The sequence below is a fragment of the Centruroides vittatus genome, unplaced genomic scaffold, assembly GCF_030686945.1.
Source record: "Centruroides vittatus isolate TY-2023 unplaced genomic scaffold, ASM3068694v2 contig_941, whole genome shotgun sequence".
In the NCBI taxonomy this organism is placed as follows: Eukaryota; Metazoa; Arthropoda; class Arachnida; order Scorpiones; family Buthidae; genus Centruroides; species Centruroides vittatus.
Genome location: NW_027122625.1, coordinates 2,137,479 through 2,159,453, shown reverse-complemented (window position 1 = coordinate 2,159,453; position 21,975 = coordinate 2,137,479). Strand labels below are relative to the sequence as shown.

Below are 21,975 nucleotides of genomic sequence, written 5' to 3'. Positions count from 1 at the left end.
AGCTATCAGGGACCTTTCATCTATGGTAATCTGTTTCTAATAATCCCCATAACACGCTCTTCGAATGTTGGCAGTATATTGCGATCTCGTAGACAGTTTCTCCTTACCTTAGCATACTCAATGACTACACATAAATCACAGAGATTAACTCTTCCAAAAATCAAAATAGATATAGGGAAAAAAGAGACAGCTATCGGTCTTACCTATGCTACATTGAATTGAGTGAAAAAAATAACTGATTCAGTATTTTTAAAGAGTTACAATAAAGATCACTACGAGTCAATCTGTAAGTCCAAGGCCCATAGTGATAGACAGAATTTCGTGAGACTTTGGCATAGCAATTAATTAATGGCTTATTCTGAGCTTATATTTGTACCTTTAAATGATCCAATAGAAATCAAATATATTGTTGAGAACGAATGATTCTTTGTCTCTTTTTTCCCTCATAATCTAGAAAATAAAGGTGCGAGCAGCTTCGTTCCGACTACACGCTGATACAGCGTTACTTAACTAGTTTTAGTTAAACGATGGAGTTTTCGTTTTACAGAGTATCATCATCATCTCAGCTATTTTGCTGATCTTGATCGGATGTATTGTCAATGTTTTCATATTTTTTATTTTTATCATAAAGAATCTTTATGGATGATGAAATAAGAATGTTATTAATAAAAAAACTTGTATTGGCAGGTCACGTTTGTTCAGTCGAGTACCGATCAACTTTTTTCCAAAATTTGTGTTTGAATACAGAGTTGTTTGACTACCAAGATACTGTTGTATTTCGTTCATCATTTTATGAATGATTGCTTACCTACAGTTTAAGAAAAGTTTAATAGCACTTATCTAAAAATGTTTAAATAAACTTTTCTAAATACGAAGATTAATGTATAAAAAAAACAAAACTCAGTGACAGTGTTAAGGGCTACAGTTTGAAAACAATGACGACATCTGGTTAATAGGAAAGTTAGTGCAATTTTTTTCTTCCTTGTTCCATCAGTTTTCATTAAAGTAAACCTGACAAAAAGCACAAAATAATTTGAAAATTTCAATATTCTGAAATCCGTGGGCAAATTTGAGATAACATGTACTTATTTGAATAAAAAAAAATATCAAATAACAAAGTTTACATTTAAAAATTGTGAAATTTCGTACAGAGGACTTCCAAAACCATGTTAGAGCAAAACTGTGTTGTATGAGGGATACCTGTATTTCATAGAATCATTAAAAGAATTTAAAAGGCAAAGAGCATCAAAGTGAGTAGCTGTAAAGCAGGATTCTGCTGTGTATAAAAATATTCTATTTCTAATATCATTTATGATGATAAATTACAGTAATTATGTGGAATAATTACACAGAATTATGGTTGTGTGATGACTTGGGTTATCTGCCAATTTTAACTTGAAATTATGAAAACAAACAACTCCTCAATAACATTTTTTAGACAGTACTTGAATGAAGAAAACAGAATTTTGGCATCCTTGATCTAGACCAGGGGTAGCCAACTTTTGTGTACATAAGATCTACTTTTTATCTGAAAAATGTGTCGCGATCGACTTGTTGTCATAGACATAGTTTAAGTGGGGCAGGGAGGTGTGAAATGCATACTATGTTTATACAATGTGTTTCAGTACGAGGTGCACTCCTGCGAGCTATGGGCAGATAAGCAAAATATATGTTCAAAACTATTGTTTAGTTTTTAAATCACTTACTAAGTTTTCGAGATATAGGCTCATAAAGAAAATAAATTTTCAGACCCAACTTTTGATATTTGCAGCTGCGAGTTCATTCCATACAGGCGGAACCTAAAAAAATCGATTTTTGGATACTTTTTCGAGATAGATTTTTAGTAACTTAAAATATAATTTAATTTTTTTATCAATTGCAATGTATAAGTTGTGGTACTATTTGTTCATAAATATGAAAAAGTTGTTATAAAAATGCACAGTATGGCTGATAATTTGATTACGAGATTTCACTTTCGAGATTTTTTTGGGCCAGGATAATTTATCATGGAAGAAAGATTTTTAGACTTATTTTTTGCTAATCTGTCAATAATTCACCAGAGTCCACCTCGTACTGGAACACCCTGTATATCTACCTACATAAAAAGCAACATAATTGTTTAATGGGCCAAAAAACTCACGTCCAAGGGAATTAAAACAACATGAGTAATTATTAACAATATTTATTAATTCAAATTAGCTACAGATAAAGACAGATTTAGAATTTATTTTATTACCTTAACATTAATGGGAGGACTGAGTTCACATGTCTCTAACCAAAAAATCATAATTAGGTGTATATCCTGACAAAGATGATAATAATGAGTCTTCAGTATAGGAATCAGTCAGGACAGAATGTTGTTTAGTCTTCATTAACTTTAAGTATGAAAATGCCAATTCACACAGGTATGAAGATCCAGAAACAAGAATAAAATTAATATATTGCTACATTTGGTGATACTGGGATATTTTTCTCGGTTGACGTATTTCCAAAAATCCAAAAATATAGAGGTCTGTTGCCGAAAACGCTCACTTATTAAGTAAATAGATAGGTAAAAAACGCCACAATTTAATTTAAAACATAAATAAAAGGTACTTACATTTTAAACAAGAAAAATTGAAACTCGACGTTGTCACCGTGGATAAATAATATTGATTAATAATAATAATAACATTGTTAATACTAAAGAAAAGAAGTTACCGTATGACAGTACCAAATATTCAAGCTAAATGGCTATGTTTTCTACAAGTCCAGACAACTGCATGCATATTGTTTTTGCGGGTTACGTTCACGCGTTGCGTTCAGTTACAAGTGTAACACATTAAGTCAAGACATCGCGAGCGATCGACCGAAATTGGCTTCGCGATCGACTTGTTGGCCACCCCTGATCTAGACCATTACAAACCTCCAACTCTTTACCATGTAAAGCTTAGCTTTTGATGAACATGTATAATTAATATGATTTGATAAATAAAATATTAAAAATAAAATAAAACAATGAAAAATAAACAACTAATGGAACTATGCGGGTTATGGAAAGATTTTATTTCTGTTCTAATAATTTTCTGCAGTATGTACTGTACACTAGTGCGGGTTATACATTGCCAAATGTTATTTATACTGTAATTTTATGTGGATAATTATCATTTCCAGATTTATAATTAATTAGAAATGACTTTAAACAAAACATTGAAAATTTTAAAAGTCAAATAGAATAAATTGAAGTTAATTCTAATCTTAAAAGATGTCCTGTAATGAGTATTAATCAATATTACAAGTTGTTTTGCTATATTCTTTTCCAGATTTCCACAAATTTTACTGAAATTGATTATCTCTTACTCTGTTGAGTTATCAAGAATCAAGTTTCAGGGACTCTACTGTATTTATATAATCTGAAAAAGGAATATACAGGTACCCCCATATAACATGGCACTTCTATAGCACAGATTCACTCTAACACAGTTCGAGAATTGGGTAAATCCCTCATACAACAAGAAATGTAATAAAAACTATTAAAAGCAAACTTTATCTAATTTGAAATTAGGGAAATCCCCATACAACAGTTCAATAAACGTGATAAAGCTTTTAAGTGCGAAAGATACCTCATTTGACATTTTTCATTTGAGTGCATATGTATGTACTATCAGATTTTCCTGCATAATTTTCGTGAACAATTAGTACTTAAGTTACAGTACGTAAATTTTCTTTTCCTGCCTTCTGTCAATACACGTGGTCCTCCTCGAAACTTGTTTCAGTGTTGCCAGATCTCGACGCTTCTGCTTTTGGTGTTGTTTAATTTATATTAATATGTATCACTTCTTAAGAAAATTTTAATAAAGATATTTATCTTAATTATGAAAATATAACAGCATGTTTTTTTAATTTTTGGAACCTAACCCCACCCCCCTTTTTGTACTAGTTCTTTGTTTCGTATAACATGGATTTGCATACCATGGTAATTTTTTGGAACCTAACTCCCATGTTATATAGGGGTTACCTGTACTACAACAGATTCCCTATTTAATATTTTCTCAAGGATCCCCGGTCTTCTCCGCCAACAGTGCCGTACCCCAAGCGGCGAGCAGAGCTCCATAGAATGTGGGTTTTGGTAAAATGATAATAAAAAAGCAATTGCGATAAATGAAATTAATATTTATGCATAGTAATCTTCTTCTATTACTTCAATAGTATAAAAATTTAATGGTAACATTTTTAAATTTATATTATACCAGTTGATGAAAATGAATGGAATTACAATGACAATAATAATTTAAAAATGGCAGACAGTATATTTACAATATATATAAAATACAGAAGACAGAAAAATGTCTTCATTTCCACCCTTTTTAACTGTTTTGCATATTGTAGCAGATTCGTAACCTATAATAAAAGGTCACTTCTGCTACGGAAGACTATTAGTTTGTGGTGTTGGAAAGGGCGAATATGAAGACGTTTTTGTATCTTCTGTATTTTACAAACAAATCACAATAGTTTTTATTATGTAAGTTTTATGTATCTTGATTAAATGTATACACATTAATATAACAATCATTGTTTCGTACATCTTAAACGGGCAATACATGGTACTCAGTTGGAGCTTTGAAAATTTTAAAAAGTTTAAGAGTCCCTTTACAGTAATGCACAGTGATCTTGCCAAAGATTTGTCAACAATCTGTTCTCTTCACTAAGAAAATAAACTAGTCCCTGCTATTGTGCATTGTTATGGCCCAGTCAAGATTCATGAAATGAGCTGTACAGTATTTCAAAATGCAAATATTGGGTTGTTCGGAAAGTAATTTCATTTTTTTATTACTACAGGAATTAGATGTATTTTTACCAGCCAATTTTATTTTAAACCACATTTTCATTATATACTTCGACAGCTGACATTTTAAGGCTTATTTGTAAAAAATGTTGTTTGATTCTGTACAATTGTTTTTTTTTTCGGTGACCCATCAAATATGGAAAATCGAAAGCATCATTTTCGGCATATTTTGCTTTTTTATAACTAAAAAATCAAAATGCTGTTCAAACAAGAAAAAAATTGTGGTACAAGTTTGGAGATGATGTGTTGAGAGAAAGACAGTGCCAAAACTGGTTTACAAAATTGCATTCTGGCAATTTTAATATCGAAGATACACCACATTCTGGATGGCCATTTGAAGCCAATGAAAACAAAATAAAGGTACTGATTGAAGCAATCTGCCGTATAACAACACGTGAAATCACTAAGAGATTAAATCTGTTAAATTGAACCGTTTATTATTACTTAAAACGAATTGGTTTCGTTTCAAAGCTCGATATATGGGTTCCACATGTTATTAACGAGAGATGCTCTCTATGGTGGATTTTAAAGAAATTTTTTTTTGAGCTTTTACCAGACAATTTAACAATTGATTCGAAAGTGTACTGCCATCGAGTAAACAAATTGAGTAATATCATCAAACAGAAAAGGCCAGAATTGATCAACAAACAAAGTGTAGTGTTTTACCATGATAATGCCAAATTTCACACAAGTTTGGTAACTCGTCAGAAACTGTTATAGCTTAGATGGGATGTGTTATCACACCAACCATATTCGCCAGATCGGGCACACTCAGATTATTACTTGTTCCGGTCTATACAAATTTTTTTTAACTGTAAGACATTTACTTGAAATGACAATGTCAAAAATCACTTGGATCAGTTTTTTGTAAACAACGATCAAAATTTTTATGAATGTGAAATCATGCTACTACCAGAAACAATGACAACAGGTATTTGACCAAAATGGTCAATATATAATTCAATAAAATATTTATTTATTATAAGAATATTGCGTTTATTTTTCTATGGAAAAAACGAAATTACTTTCCGAACAACCCAATATATAATGCAAATCAGTCTTCAATCCAGTTTATTTTTGATTGTGCAAAAGTGCAACAGCAAAAAACTCAGGGAACAAAAATACCCAAATACCCTTTTATCCTGTGAATGTTAAATCAAAATCATATTTGAGTGTGCTATTAAAAAAAAAATCACTTTTTACAATCAAAGAATAATGTAAAATCAAAAAATGCTAAATTAATGTCTAAATTCTATTGTTTTTATGGAGCAAAAGAAATTGGAACAATTAAAAATTAATATGTAATTAAGGTAAATTTTAAATCAATAAACATTAAAATGTGATTCCATTGTAATTTATTTATTATGATATGTATCATATAATGTAATTATGAAAATCATATTTAAAAACATACCTTCTTCTTGTGAATACTTTAAGAGATTTAACACATCATCATGACTTATATTCTTTAAACCAACTGTTTTATGTAATATTCGTAATGGTGACTGCAACAATAATTGATTAAATATATTCCTTCGTTTATAAACAAATTCAGTTTGATTGTAGCTAGGATATAGTAACCTAAAAATAAAAATCATTCAAGAATTCATAAAATAAAATTCAAATGTAAATTTATTAATAAAGTTCAAGAAAAGATCCCTCAAAAAGGTAAATATAACAGATATTGGCTAAAAACAATGATCTAAAAACAAATTTATAATGTAATTTTTATTTTAATAAAGTAATAAATTAATAAAAATAATATTAAAATAAATAATTACCTCAATTTTTCTATGCACCAGTCCGTAATTTGCAGATTATACTGGAGTTTTCTAATTAATTCTAGAAGCAAGGCGTCAACAAATCCATCCTAAATTAATAAATAAAAAATTTTATAAATTTGAAAATGTTAAAATGTATATCTCAATGCATCAGTAAAAGAGTTTACATTACTTTTACATAATTAACGTTACAATTATTACATATTTATCTAATTCCCGATTGCTTAAAATGTTTAGTTCAATGGATTCAGTTATAAAATTTTCCGTTATGCTAAATAATAACAAAAATTCATAGCACCAAAAACTAACACGTACGGTACATTATTTACTATTTAATAAAATTTCCGAATTCTAAATAAATATATAAAACTTACCGGTTTCCATAGTTTTATTGTATCAAGAATATGATCTGCTGTAACATCAGATGTACAATTCTGCCAAGTAAGTATTAAAATTAATGGCTGTAATCTTTTCAGCAATGTATTTCCCAGAATACCCCATGCTTTATTGTTATCTCCATCAAGTATGATATTTGAAGTAGTTTTCTATTAAATTAAAAAAGATTTGTATGTCTTAATAACAATTATATCATTAAAAAATATACTAAAACAACATTTAACAAAATAATTAACTTACCATTAACGAATCCAAAAAATGAACTTTTTGTTTGATACAATATAAAAACATTTCACGGAGAAAAGTACTGCCTGACGCATTAACAGAACCGTTATCACTTAACATGTAATTAAAATTGCTTCTGTTATGCAGTTTGTCGTCTTCTTCGCAAAATATTTGTAACAAAAAAGGAGACGTTTTACATAATAATGCACTATATACATCGGTCATATTTATAATATTAGCCATGCAAATTTCAGCTAAATCATATAATAATTGTCTTAATTTTTCTCTTTCCGTTTCATCTTGAATTTCGGGAAGTAAATGGAGGATGCATAACGTCTTCTTCACAAATTTCTTCTTCTTATCTTCTCCTTCTGACAAAGGTGAACTTATAAAATACTGTAACTGTTTGATACAATGTAATAAAGACTGGATATATATGCTATAAATCTGTACATTTGAAGCTTTATGTAATTCGTCGGAAATAATTAATTTTTGGAACAAAGAATCAATTTTATGCGGATCTTCTAGAAATAACGTCCTGAGAATGGTAAGACATTTGTTAGAAAAAGCGTTAACTTCTAAAATTTGGGATTTGTCGATGTTTTCTGTATACCATTCGCACAACTCCTAAAAACAATACTGTGTCAAATTTCTTCGTCTTTAATGTAATATACGTCAACGTAATTTAAGAAAAATTAATAGTACCTTTATTATTTCCTGATACTTATCCGATAAAACATCGTATATTAAAATTTGGAATTCGGCATTTCTTTTCAAAATGTCGAATTTAATCTGAAAGACGGTTAAATTGATAAGAGGCAATAATATCTTAAATGATAAAAGTAATGGTTACTGACCTGTTTTGAAAGTGATTCTAAAAACTGGCAAATGAGCCAATTAAAATGATTTATCGATTTAACTGGAGGATGAGACCTACAAGAAAAGAAATTGTTTTATTTTATAATTATTAGAATTGTTTTTGTATTAATATGAACACTAATTCAAATGTATTTAATAGTTTATACATTTAAAATTTAATTTTGGAATTTTAATGGTGTTCGAAACTATTTATGAACACATTTAAAAACTGTCTGTATGTTAATAATGCAAGGTGTATCTACTAAGTCTCAACACTGGATTTATAAAAAAAAATTTTTTGTACAATGATTTACTTTAGTATCAATCTTCATAAATCGGCAGCGAGTTGCTCAACTTTCTTGGCAACATTTAAAACTTTGGTGGCACCATCTGTTGTTATATTTTATTTAAAAACTTGTTATATTTTTAACTATTATAAAATGGCAAAAAGCTTAATTTTGAGGGTAGAGATGGGTTTTATAAAAAATTTGTAAATGCTAATAACGAGTAAAATCGTCATTAAGTCTAACCCTACTGGCGATACATACAATCTCCATTATCTTCCCACCCCGTCGACCTTTAACCACCAAAATTTAATAGCATCAATCCCCCTAGTAAACAAACCTCCCTGCAATTTCAGAAATTTTTGACAAAAAGCACAGGAGTTATGAAGCTTCAAACAGGGTGAACAAAATCGTGCCCCACACACACTAACGTTAAGCCATACATACAGAAATTACTCCCTGGATTTTTTTGCATTTTTCAACATTTCAAGGTGTCCCGAGTCCAAAAATGTAAAAATCTTTGGGGATCATTTTTTGACAGATCACCATACTTTTCCTCCATTATAACAGCCAGAAAAGTAAAAATATACTCCTCTGTGATCCATACAAATTTTTCTTGCTCTAGTAATTTATGTATGCCCTAATATAAGAATCCGCTTGAAATGCTGTTTAGTTCCCTCATTACAGACTCTTGGATTTCTGAAATTTGCTCTGAAACCAAAATCTCAGTAGCTTGCTAAATTTGGCAAGACACTGAGACTATGGTAAGCACTGCTAAACATCTACTCATTCGGACTGCCAAAGAACTTATTATTGTAACCATCATGGAGCTTTTGTGAAACAAAAAGAAAATTCAACTCTTGATCCATGGATATGAATAATAAACTCTATGAAATAACACTAGAACTGCATTGTAATTGGTCAAACATTTTGTATGAGCCAACACAAGATGGCAGTTTATTGGCTTGAATGTTTGTTCTGTTTTGTTCTGTCTTTGACGTTTTCGTTCTAATTTATATAGGATCTGATGACGGGACATGTAGCCCCAAAAAAGTTTAATCTGAAATAAATCCTGGACTCCTTCATTAAATCTATTGTTATACATTTCTTATTTTTTTCAGTAATGTATTAAATATCCTCCTTTAACTATACCATTTTATTTTTCTACAAGAAGTCTGCTTTCATTCAAACATTTCACGTCAGCAAATAAGTCCATTATAGCTGTGTATCCATATATGTATATAGAGATATAATTCCTGAATTTTAAAAAAATTATAACAATGATATATATATTCATTTTGAATTATTTAATTCAAATATAATTAAATTTTTCAACTACCTGTTGGCATTTATATATCTCTAACACATTTTCTCAGTTAGTTATTAAGTGTATAGTTATCCAACATTACCAAAGTTCTTGATCACATATTTGAATGTGAGAAAATAAAGAGAAAAATCACTCAATCAACAACAACCCATTAATCAAGAAGCCAGAAGCCGAATTTTTCATTCTATCATAATGTTTTTGGGAAGAAGATGGGAGGAAAAGACTTTCCAAAAATGCTACAATAGAATTAAAAATTTGGTTCATTTTTTTTTTATGAGTGATTGAATTTTATGTAGTTATTTCATTCTTTTGAACTACAGATAACAAAAACCTACATAAATGAATGTAAAAGTAGCATGATAAAAGCTTGTGAATCAACTAAAACTGAAGATGACAGGATACAAAGACCAGCATTGATTTTAAAAAGAGGAAAGATTTTGGAAACAATTCTCCATTATATACTACATTAAAATTAAGTAATGATAAAGGATGTGAGAATTATAAAACATTGGAGAGAAAGAAAGAGAAATACTGGTAAATAATTGGTTTATAGCTCTCTCTCAATCTCCTTTTTTATTTAAAATGCTCTTTTTCAATCATGACAATATTTTAACTGATATTAAGCTTATGTGCATTTTATGTACTTTTTTTACTTATATAAATTTAAATTCTAGTTTATTTTAATCAATTAATGTATTACTCAGCTCTTCTGGATATGTGACATATTTCCAGTTTCATTTATTGAAAAATAGTGCAATCGTGATTATTCATTCATTATTTAATACTGATTTTTCTAATGATCTAATGTCACTTGTTGCTCAAATGATTCTTGCTCAAATATCTGCCAGAAGTGACAGATCCAAGGGGAAGTCTACAGGAGCTTAAGCCCTGCTTGATAAAAAAAAATTAAAATTTAATTAATTTAAAAAAAGAAAACTTCAAAATGTTTTTAAAAATACTTCTGATGGCAAATATGGGACCATCCACAATGCAACTGTCGTGCTCACATTAAAAAGGAACTTATTAATTATTGAAATATTTTTTACTTTTGAGTCAGTAGCACCCCCCTTTGGGTTCTTCTGAATCTACTACTGTCTGTCAGCTACTAATATTAATAAAAAATATTTCTATTATACCAATCATCACCTCACTTAAAGCTTCATTTGCATTGAAAAATACTCACAATTCTATATTCATTAAATGTTATTTCTTAATTCAAAAACTAATGGATACATTCAACATTACATGGCATGTTCTCTGACAATACATGATATCAATATTATATAGCTAAACACAGAATGCACTTAAAATAAAACTCTTCTTGGTTATCATTATATATATATATATATATATATTTTATTTATAACAACTCATAACCAAATTTAATTAGTTAATGCCAAATGATCTGGCCCAAAAATAGAGCTGAAAATAGCCCAAATTCAGCAGATTGTTTGGCATTAATTAAATTTTTATTCTTCTCGTATGCATTCAAATTTATTGCACCATTTATTTTTTGAATTTAATTTGAATTTTAAGAATTGAAAACAATTAATTAAATATGTTTTTATCATTTAGCATTAACAAAATCATAATCATCATTAGTAAAAAACTATAGTAAAAGTAAAATAAGTAATGTAAGAGTTTCTCTGGTAATAGTTATTCAAAACCTAAGATATCAAACACATCAAATTAAAGAGCTATAAACTTGCCACTGTAGTTAATTTAATGAAATAAGCAATATGCCTTTAGCAATGTGCAGAGTTGAAAAAATGTTAGCATTTTCAATCTGGCTAGTGGCAATCTGCAAGTGTGAACAGACATAACAGATAGTCTGTTGAAAATATGAAAGAATATTACTTACTTCATTTATGTTTATATAATATGTTGGCTTTTGCTAAATTCAATAGGTGTAATTATTTTGTAAATTTCGTCCAATGGCAATTATATTATTCCCTTTTAATGGTCCCTTTTGGGCAGACTTTGTCTTCAGAAATTTATTCATAATATAATTGCCATCAGACGAAAATTTACAAACGAATGTTCTACGATATATCGTCATCAGGGGGCAGCTTTTTTAAAAATCTACATCTATCAGCGCACATTTCTAGTAGATGAAAGCCATAACACCCCCAAAAAAGTATGGATGGAAGCAAGCAAGACGTCTGTATGTCACCAGTTCCTTTTTTAAAAATTTTTTGTAATTTTAATTGAATGTATTTTTGTGTTTTAAAAGGACTTTTTAGCTTTTGGCGACCAGTAGCCTAAAAAGAAGGGTCAGTCGTCACAAAAGTGTGTAGTCTGGAACACGAAGTAAATAAATGGTGGTCCCTTCTGGGCAGACTTTGTCTTCAGAAATTTACTCAGGTGTAATTGTTTTAAAACTTTCATATAAAATAATATTAAAAGTTAATAAATAAACATCACTCATAACACAAATTCTCAGTCATAATTATCACATATCAGAATCCTGTAATTTTGTATAAATGAGTGAATAATTTGTCATTGAAAACAACATAATTAGGTATATTAGGTAGGTTTTGAGGTTAATTTTAAGTTATTTTCCTTGACATCATTCATCAACATTGTTCATAATCAAAATAAAAAAGAGGCTGAGGCGCAAGTACAAACGTTAAACTTGTAAGAAGTACACATTCGACGTTTTAAGCAAGTAAAAGACCTTGCAGCACTCGTTCACAACATCACTGGACTCGGTGAATGTTGTGCACGGACTCAAGGAAAATTTGTTGAAAAAATGGTGGATACATTTAATATCCAGGGTTACCAGCAGAGGTAAATAAACAAATTAAACTGTTTAAAAGTATTTATAAGATGTTTAATAACACTAAATAATTATTTTTAATTAGCATTGTGTCTCCTACCATACGATCGGACGATAGGACTACCTCATACTTTTGTTGACAGAAGTAGTGGATTATGTAAATTCGAAAGCAGCTCAGAAAATTAATTTTTAGAAAATTTACAAATGTATTACGCTGTTGATGGTAGATGCTGTGGAAGAACAAACCTACCTTAAGATAAGCTGTTATGAAGGCAAATATATGTAAATTCTATAGGCATTTTGCATCACTTGCTAAAAAATTGAATAATTAAATAATTTCTGGATTGAAATCATCTGTTTCTTTACAATATTATTTGTAAATGCTTAAATAATCATTATTTTAATAAAATATGCCATAATTTTAACCACAAACACAAAAAAAATGAAGAAGTTTAAGCCGATCGTCTACTCGCCATTCTAGACGTAGCAAATGCCATTATCGACCGTATAGAATTGCAAGATGGCAGTGCTCGTCCATCCGCCGTTCACATTTTGGGCTGAATACGTGCGCCTCAACCTCTCTAAAAGCTAGACTTCTGCTTGTTTACTTGTTTTCTTTTAGCTACACAGAAAATTTTTACATATTAAATTTTAATCATCTTGTTTTCCAGACATCTTAATTTCTTTATTAAAATTGAACTGCAAATAAATTAAATTTATTTGTATTTAATTTATGTTTTACTCATTGGACAGAAGTGATTTATCTTTGGAATCATATGAATTATTTGAAAGCATTGACACTCTCTTTTAGCATGACATTTATTATTTTACAATGCTCACAGTGTATCTAGTTTTCAGTAGTCTGTTTTAATAAATGGCTATATTTTATTACTTTATTAAATTTGACAAATAATTATATAAAAATACAACTATATATATACAGTAGACCCCCTATAACACGGTAGATACGTTCCATGTTGTAAGAGTCACTTAAATACATGAGCCAATCACAGCCCAGCACTGGTGCAGTTTAGGGGCTATGGCTGTTTGAAAGGTTTTCTTCCATAAAATTAATCGATTCTAGACTAATTTGATTCAACATTTCCAAATCACATATAATATTTTGGGAATAATCCATATAAACTATGCTATAAACAAAAAATTGTAGGATTACTTACTGAGTGTGCACCGTTCGAAGCCACCATTGCTTAAGCTTGTTTTCGTCACGGAGCAGCTCATCAAATGGCGGGCGCGTGTTTCCCAATAAGTTATTTTTCTGCGAAAAATTTGCTTAACTTTGGAGACATCATTAATAAAAATATAATTTATATGGCCGTTGAATAATAAATGTTTTTTAGTAGGTCCAGTGCTCATTTAAACTCAATGGTTTGTACAATATCCATTATTGGTCCAGATTCGACTAATCCTGTTGCGACACGAGTCGGCGATGATGTTTTACCGTGTTATACGAGTCTCTTCTAGCATGTCATACGAACCTGATCGCAATTTTTTTGCCATGTTATATGAACCCGTATTATAGAGGGGTCTACTGTATAGATAAATTATTACTGATACCAAAAGGAAACATGTTACCAAAACAGCATAATTACAAACATCTTTGTTATTAATATTAAATTAACATATGACAATTTAATTTCACAATAGACAATCTGATGTACTATTTAGCAAATTATCTGCCATTATTCATTACATAACTAAGGGTAATAAAGTAAAAATACATACAAAACAACATTTGAGATAAAATTATGTAATTTAAATTGAAAATCTGATAGTACTTTTATTCTTTATTATTGAACTTTATCAGGCAAACAAGAAAAAAAAAAAAGTATAAAAAACAGATTCTATATTATAATAAACTGTAAATATTGTCAAAAACTTGCAACAGGTTTACTTAAATTTAAAATTAATATTAACTTTAATCTAGAAAAAAAAATATTTAAAAAATATACTTTGATGCTATAAAAAATATTTGATAAAATAACAGTCTTCTAATCAGAAATACTGGAGTGAGAAATGAACTGTCACAAACAAAACCTTTTTACTAGTATTGAACTAAACCAGGGGTGGCGACCTATGGCACACGTGCCCAAAGTGGCACGTAAGGAGAAATCATCTGGCACGTAATGTATCGTACGATTTCTGTCTTTTTCAATCATCCTTTCAGTTTATCACCTGGTCATCCTTTTTTCAATCAGCTTTTTTACAGTTATTCTAATTAAAGCGTATCCGTTTAATTTCTTTAAATATCATTATTTGAAATCTGAAACTTTGGCATACATTAACATCTTTAAAGCTAAGTATGCTTACAATATGGCATGCAAACACAAAAAGGTTTGCCATCCCTGAACTAAACAAAACTGGTAAAAAAAGGTTTTGTTTGTGACAGATTTTATAAACATTAATATTAAAATTTACATATTTATGTTTATAAAGTTTGTACATTTATGTCTTTTCCACAGCTTGAAAGAGAAAAATATTTAAAATAATGGTTTCAAAATGTCTTAAGTAAATTAAACCTTTAAAATACTTTTAGGTTTATATTAAATAATAATAAATTATAACACATCAACAATGATTATTGCCAGAATATTGAATTTCATCAAGATTATCAATACTTTAGTTGATATAAAAGTTAAAGTTATCAAAGTTTTTTTTTTGTTTACTTTTGTGATCAATTGTGCAGTTACAGGTCTTTTTCTTTTAATGTCCTACTTATATTATTGAATTCTTGTTCTTATAGAGCAGAGATTTCTAGGGTATGTGCTTGGTGATTTAGAGGTACTGTATATGAAAAAAAATTAATAATAGCAGATGTACTATAAAAATATTCAGATTCTGTGTTGAGGCATTCAGCGATATCACAGCATTTTATGCTAGTTTTAAATAAAAATATAATTATATTTTATTGTATTTATCTGTATCCTTCCTCCAATGCTTTTCAATTTTAAAAAAAGTTTTGTGCATGTAATTCTACAGTGCCATATAATTGACCAAAGCACCATTGTTTGACGAACATGCAAAATAAAACTTAGTGAAAAATGGACAGCCAAGGGTATGTAAGTCAAAAAAGGTTGAGACTGCTGTTATAGAAATTGTATGGTTTCAAATTTTCAAGATAAATAGTAGTGTAGTCCCCATTTTTGAACAGTATTGTATAAATTCAAACAAGATGCAATTAAGATCACTAATTTATATCATTAACTGTAAACAAATCAAATCAAACTTCTGGAATGAAGATTATTAGGTTAAATTTGATAATTCAAAGACATTAAATGAAAAAAGACATAGAACTAGACTTTTAGAACTTAGGCTTCAGCAAAATTTTGATATAGATTGGGAAGACATAAAATAATCCAAAAAAAAATAGACAAAAGACATCTGTTTTTCTCTTGAAACTTTCAATTTGTGTTATAAACTCTTACTTTCATCTGAAACAAGTTTGTTTATATTTTTATTTTCTTTATTATTTTATTGCTTGCAATTTAATTACATATAGGACTAATATATTAAATTATGTTAAGTTCGTACTTTTGACAGATTTATATTCCAAGACCATATATATCATATTTATAAAATAAATAAATCTTATCTTTATTAACATTATATATATATATATATATATATGTTATGGGCAAAGTGATTAATACAGGCATTATGAATAATGCCCGGGCATTATGAATAATGACTAACAAAATTGGGCATTGTAATAAATTCCAACAATTTATCAAATTGACCGGTCATTATGAATACTGCTACCACCTAGTCGGGCAAAGTGATAATAACACGTTGAGAAGTGATCATCCGACATACGCTAGCCAGGGGTGACCAACGTTAATACAGAGGAGGATCTAGAGAGACTTTTTAAAACTATCGACGAAGTAAGTCAAAGTTGTTCAAACTCTGAAAGTTCAGGTACCGTCCAAGAAAACATTATAAAATATTATTTGATAATGCCATTTTCACATAGCAATATAACTGATGAAGTTCAAAGATCTACATCATCTTCGCATGAAAAAAATCTAAACCAGGATGTTATTAGTATTACAGAATTGATGAGTGAAGAAGAAACAATCCAAACAATTGATCCAAAAATAGAAGAAAAAATAAGAAATGTATCTAAAACAAGGGAGATGGCTTTGTTAAATCTTAAAAAGCAAGCAGAAAAAATGATTGGTACATCAAATTCCAAATACACAGCAGCTAATGTTAATGATACAGTAAGGATTCGTGTACCTGATGTAGATCGAGCCGGCAGTGATAAAAAAAATATTTTAGGTGTCGTTGCAGTTAAAGATAAAAACCTTTACAAACTGGGTACCAAATATGGCATATTAAATGTATTATATTCAAGAAACCAATTTACTGTTTGTAAAGAAAACTTCATTTCTGTTAAAGATGTACCAGGTGAAGAAATTTCGCTTAGAGAATGTGCAAGAATGTCATCAATTTCTGGAGGTCAAGGCTATAGTCGATGCTGCTGCAAAATTGGTTGCAAATCTAATAGATGCAAATGCTACAAAGAAAAATAATTTTGTAATTCCAAATGTCATCAAAATCTTAATTGCTCAAATAAATAAACTATAAAACATTTAATATTTTATATAATTTATACCAAAAATGAAACTCCAGAAGTTTCCTGTAAATTAATTTTTTAATTAAGTATAAATTTGTTAATAAATACTTTTTGTTAATATTAGTTTAATTTATATAGTTAATAGTACTTTGAAATAATTTACAAAAAATAAATATTTCTAAATGAAATAAGTGAAGTTTTTTTTAATCAAATTTAAAATTTGGTACTAAACACGATATGCACACGCAACTGAGTGCCGATTGGCTAGCATATGTCGAATGATCACTCCTCAACGTATTATTATCACTTTGCCCGACTAGGTGGTAGCAGTATTCATAATGACCGGTCAATTTGATAAATGAATGAATATTTATCACACTGCCCGCCCTTTTTGGTCATTATTCATAATGCCCGATTAATCACTTTGTCCATAACATATATATATAATGTTAATAAAGATAAAAATTCATTTATTTAAATGTTTACAATCAAAATAATAAATTATATTGTTTTTTTCTTCATTACGCTATTCATAAAAGTTTCTAATCAGGTAATTTCGTATTGGAAGAAATTAAAAATAGCAAACAGTTTAAAATTTCTATTTTTATTTCCAATGTCAGCAATTATATTGTATAGCCTACTTTAAACATATCTAGTGTTTTATTCTATTCAGAAAATAGGAATATTACTGTAAAAATCCCACCACCGCAATCTCAGAACCTAAGGTAACATTAACCATCATTTTATTGTATCATAATTAAACTTCTATAAAATGTCAACATTAGATGTTATATCAAACTGTAATTCATTACAAATTAATTTTATTTTATGGAATAGTATGTATATATGTCTTCAGAGGCCTACTGAGGAGAGGGTGTTGGGGGCAGTCCGCCCGGGTGACACCCGACTGTGAAAAAAATAAGTCGCGAAATAAACCTCGATGACGCGCTTTAACATTAAGTCATGGAAAGTTTGATCGGCTCGAAAAGCAATGCCTAAAAAAAAAAAAAAATAGGTCAACGGATACATGCTAGCCAATATAAACCTATGTGTTGACATCACTTATTTGATATAGCATTCGAGTTTGCTCGAGTATGGACATATTACGATTCAATAATCCAATAGTGTTTTATAAAAGAGTTAAGAAGGGTGACACCCATGGTGCGACTTGGGGTGACACCACAATATCCGCCCAGGGTGTCACCAATGCTAGCTATGTCACTGTATGTCTTACTTATGATTTATTATAAATTACAATAAGTGTACAATTAGTTTGAAAAATGCCAATAGCATTTGATTACAATATATTCATAAACAATGAAAAATAGCTTCAAATTGCTTTACAATGTAACAAAAGTCTGTTTCATTGGAGCTCACTTTAGATATCAGTTTTCCAAGTAATTTATACACTACATGACATGAAAATCCATTAATGTTTAAGCATATGACATAGGTCAGGAGTGGAAAACCTATGGCACACATGCCCAAAGTGGCATGTAACGTATCATACAAATTTGATCATCTGTCTTTCTCAATCAGCTTTTTTACATTTATTCTAATTAAAGTATGTACATTCCTTTAATTTCTTTAATTTCTTTAAATATTATTATTCGAAGTCTAAAACTTTGGCATACATAAACATCTTTAAAGCTAAGTATGCTTACAATATGGCATGACTCAAAAAGATTTGCCATCCCTGACATAGGTCATTAAAAGACCTATCAATGTGTCTAATGACTGGAATGGTATTAGATAAGGAATTAGAAACTCTAGAGGAAATAGTCAATAGTAATTGATTAATTATGGAGGTATTTAGCAAATTCACGAGAAAAGTTGAAAATAAAGGAAATGAAGATGACACACAAAGAAAAGAAAGAGAAAATAGCCTGCATATTTTATAGGTAGAGGGAGAAAAAATTTCTATGGAAAGCTAGAGAAAGTGACAAGAAATGAAAGTATACTCAAAATAAACTGTATCTTATTTGATTTGGTTGATTAAAGAAAGAGAGTATTAATGCAAATGATCTGTTAAGTGATAAGAGAGAGTAAATAAAGTTATGTAGGAGCCATAAAAAAAATCCTGCAATGAGATGTTTAACTTTCCCAGCAACATTTGGTGATGCCATCTGTTATATTTTATGCAAAAACTTTTTATATTTTTAACTATTATAAAATGGCAAAAAGCTTAATTTTGAGGGTAAAGATGGGTTTTATAAAACATTGTAAATGCTAATAACAAGTAAATTGTCTAACCCTACTGGAGATACACACAACCCCCATTATCTTCCCACCATCTAAACCTTTAATTGCCAAAATTTAATAGCATCAATTCCCTTAATAAACAAACCTCTCTGCAAAATTTCTGAACTTTTTGACAAAAAGCACAGGAGTTATTAAGCTTCAAAGGGAGTGAACAAAATTGTGCTTCCCCACATATACACAATAACATCCATACATACAGAAAAAAAACCCCAAATTTTTTGCATTTCTCGGCATTTCAAGGTGTCCTGAGTCCAAAACTGCAAAAATCTTTGGGGGTCATTTTTTAACCAATCTCCATACTTTCCTTCTGTTATATATAACAGCTGGGAAAGTAAAAATCACTAGAAACTAGAATAGAAGAGATAATATAAAAAATCATTACCATATTGAGTCAGAAGCTCTTAATTAATATAGAAAAAATAGAATGGGAAGGTGCAAATATAAGAGAAAAGGAGATTTGTAGATTGCAAAGAAAGTACATTTGCAGATATATGAAAAGAGTTTGAGAGGAGAAGTAATTAATAGCAAAGTCTGCAAAACATTATCAAATATTTTGAAAATACAGCTCATTAACAGTTATATTATTAATAAAGTATATTTTTTATGGTGTTAGGGATATACAAAAAGCTAAAGTGAAACATTATGTAGGAGAGTAAGACCAGTGATTTGATGATGTCATTATTTTATATTTATTGCTGCTGCTGTCAAACTATAGTTCTTGCAGAGAGATTATGTAATATTAATGTCATGGGTATGGGAGAATGAAAGATATAAAGTAATTTTCTAGTAGGAGGTAGAGTAACTATAGATAGGTGTCAACTGTCTTAGAGCATAAAACATCCAGATATTACATAAACAAATTTAAGTGACTTATATACCAAGATAATTAAATTCACTTATGTGTCTGTCATGAAATGGTGGAATTAAACTAGGAAAAGTGTTAATATAAATAAAAATCACCTTCTTAATCCTAGCAACATATTTATTAAAATTAAAAACATTTTCAATTAGTTTGACCGACCTTATTCGGTTAACAGCAACGTCAAATAAAAGAATACAGTTTAAAAATTCAAACATTATGTTCTATTTTTAAATTGTATTCTTTTATTCAACATTGCCGTTAACCGGTCAGTCAAACCGATGAAAAATGTTTATAATTTTAATAAATACATTGCTAGTATTATGAAAATATCTGGCACATTCACATGCATTTTATAGCTTGTCTCCTTTGACTTTTTTGTTCCGACATATATGCCCTGTAGCTCTGTTAAGGTCCCAAATGTATCATTCAGAGCTTGAATTGAGCCTTAATAACTGTAAATTTTAAAGATAATGATTTCTATTTAATACACGGTGTTTTTAAAGATGCACTTAATCTTTAGTATGTCTGGTCAGAAGGCAGTTTGCAGAAAGTATTTTGTAGATAAAACATGATAAAATGATACTGATGAAGTGTTTCGATTCTAGTTTAATTGTAGTTTATATGTAATTAGACATAAGTAATAACAATTAAATCAGATTTAAGGAGTATTGCTGGATATTTTTCAAAATCTTTTCTGTTATATAATATATTATTTCAGTGAAATATAACATTAAAATCAAATTAATATCTAGTATCACTACTGTATCTTTACATTTAAAGCTATTGTGGCTGTGTTTAAACAACAAATTAACAAAAATCTAGGACAATCTCACCTCACTAAATGAGGATTTCGAATGATTTTCCTCAAAATTTCACTTAAATTTTCTATATCAGTCGATCCTTCCAACAAGGCAGTAGAAATGTATCCTTTAGCTAATTCCCATCGTCCTAAATATATATTTTTCTCTAATTCCTTATAAAGTAGGTGATTCGATTGTGATATATTTCGATAATTAAACAACTCAAATTGATCTCGATCATCTTCCATCGTCGAAATTCCTGCATGTATAAATTAACGCAAAGCTTTTCTGTAAATAAACTCGGGTGTTGACATTCTAAAGAGAATCACGTGTCGTCATCATGTGCCAGATGTGTCTACCATTTTAAATACATTTTTCATAAACATCTGTTAAATAAAATGTTAATTACTTATTTAAAAAATGTTATAAAAATATTTCGGTAAATATTTTAAGATTTTTAAAATTAAATTATTAAATATTTGTTTATTTTTTAAATAAATTGTTAAACATCGAGGTCATGAGATTTATGAATCATTCGCATATATGTGTTTATCTGTTGATGATAATAGTAGACAATAGCGAAAATAAAAGTATTTTTTAAATTAACAACGAATGAATTTTTAGATTTTAAAATATTTAATACTTGACTAGAACAATCCTTCTTGCTTTTATTATTATTATTTTAAGTTCTTCGCCTTATGAGTATCACAGAACCTTTTCTCCGTGCCCGCCATGCTATGCCTGGCGTGGGTTCGACCAGGCCCAAATTGGAAATGCCTAGGTAGTGAGGAAGGAGGCCTTACATGTCCGGGACGAACTAACCATGAAAAATTCGGTTGTTCACCCGAGTCCTTCCGGAGCGCCAGATCTTTACCTTCTTCTCCGGGCCCCCTCCCTCACCACCATTGCGGGCCTGGCCGAACTCATAATGGGTTTGCTAAAAGAGGCCCTCTTAGTGTCCATAGGGCGGAAAACGCAAAAA

At 29.5% G+C, this 21,975-nt stretch overlaps 1 protein-coding gene across 1 annotated transcript in view; it reads right to left on the bottom strand.

Moving 5' to 3' along the window:
• Nucleotides 1–21,666, bottom strand: part of Sptz (Spastizin) — a 44,684-nt gene extending 23,018 nt beyond the window's left edge. Inside the window, exons 1-8 of the mRNA XM_067282130.1 lie at nt 21,637–21,666; nt 21,027–21,379; nt 8,085–8,160; nt 7,933–8,019; nt 7,243–7,854; nt 6,981–7,151; nt 6,607–6,695; nt 6,240–6,406 (exon numbers count right to left, since the gene is read on the bottom strand). Of these exons, the coding sequence (XP_067138231.1) occupies nt 6,240–6,406; nt 6,607–6,695; nt 6,981–7,151; nt 7,243–7,854; nt 7,933–8,019; nt 8,085–8,160; nt 21,027–21,241 (1,417 nt within the window). The 5' untranslated portion in view covers nt 21,242–21,379; nt 21,637–21,666. The remainder of the gene's footprint in view (nt 1–6,239; nt 6,407–6,606; nt 6,696–6,980; nt 7,152–7,242; nt 7,855–7,932; nt 8,020–8,084; nt 8,161–21,026; nt 21,380–21,636) is intronic.
• Nucleotides 21,667–21,975: the final 309 nt, after the last annotated feature.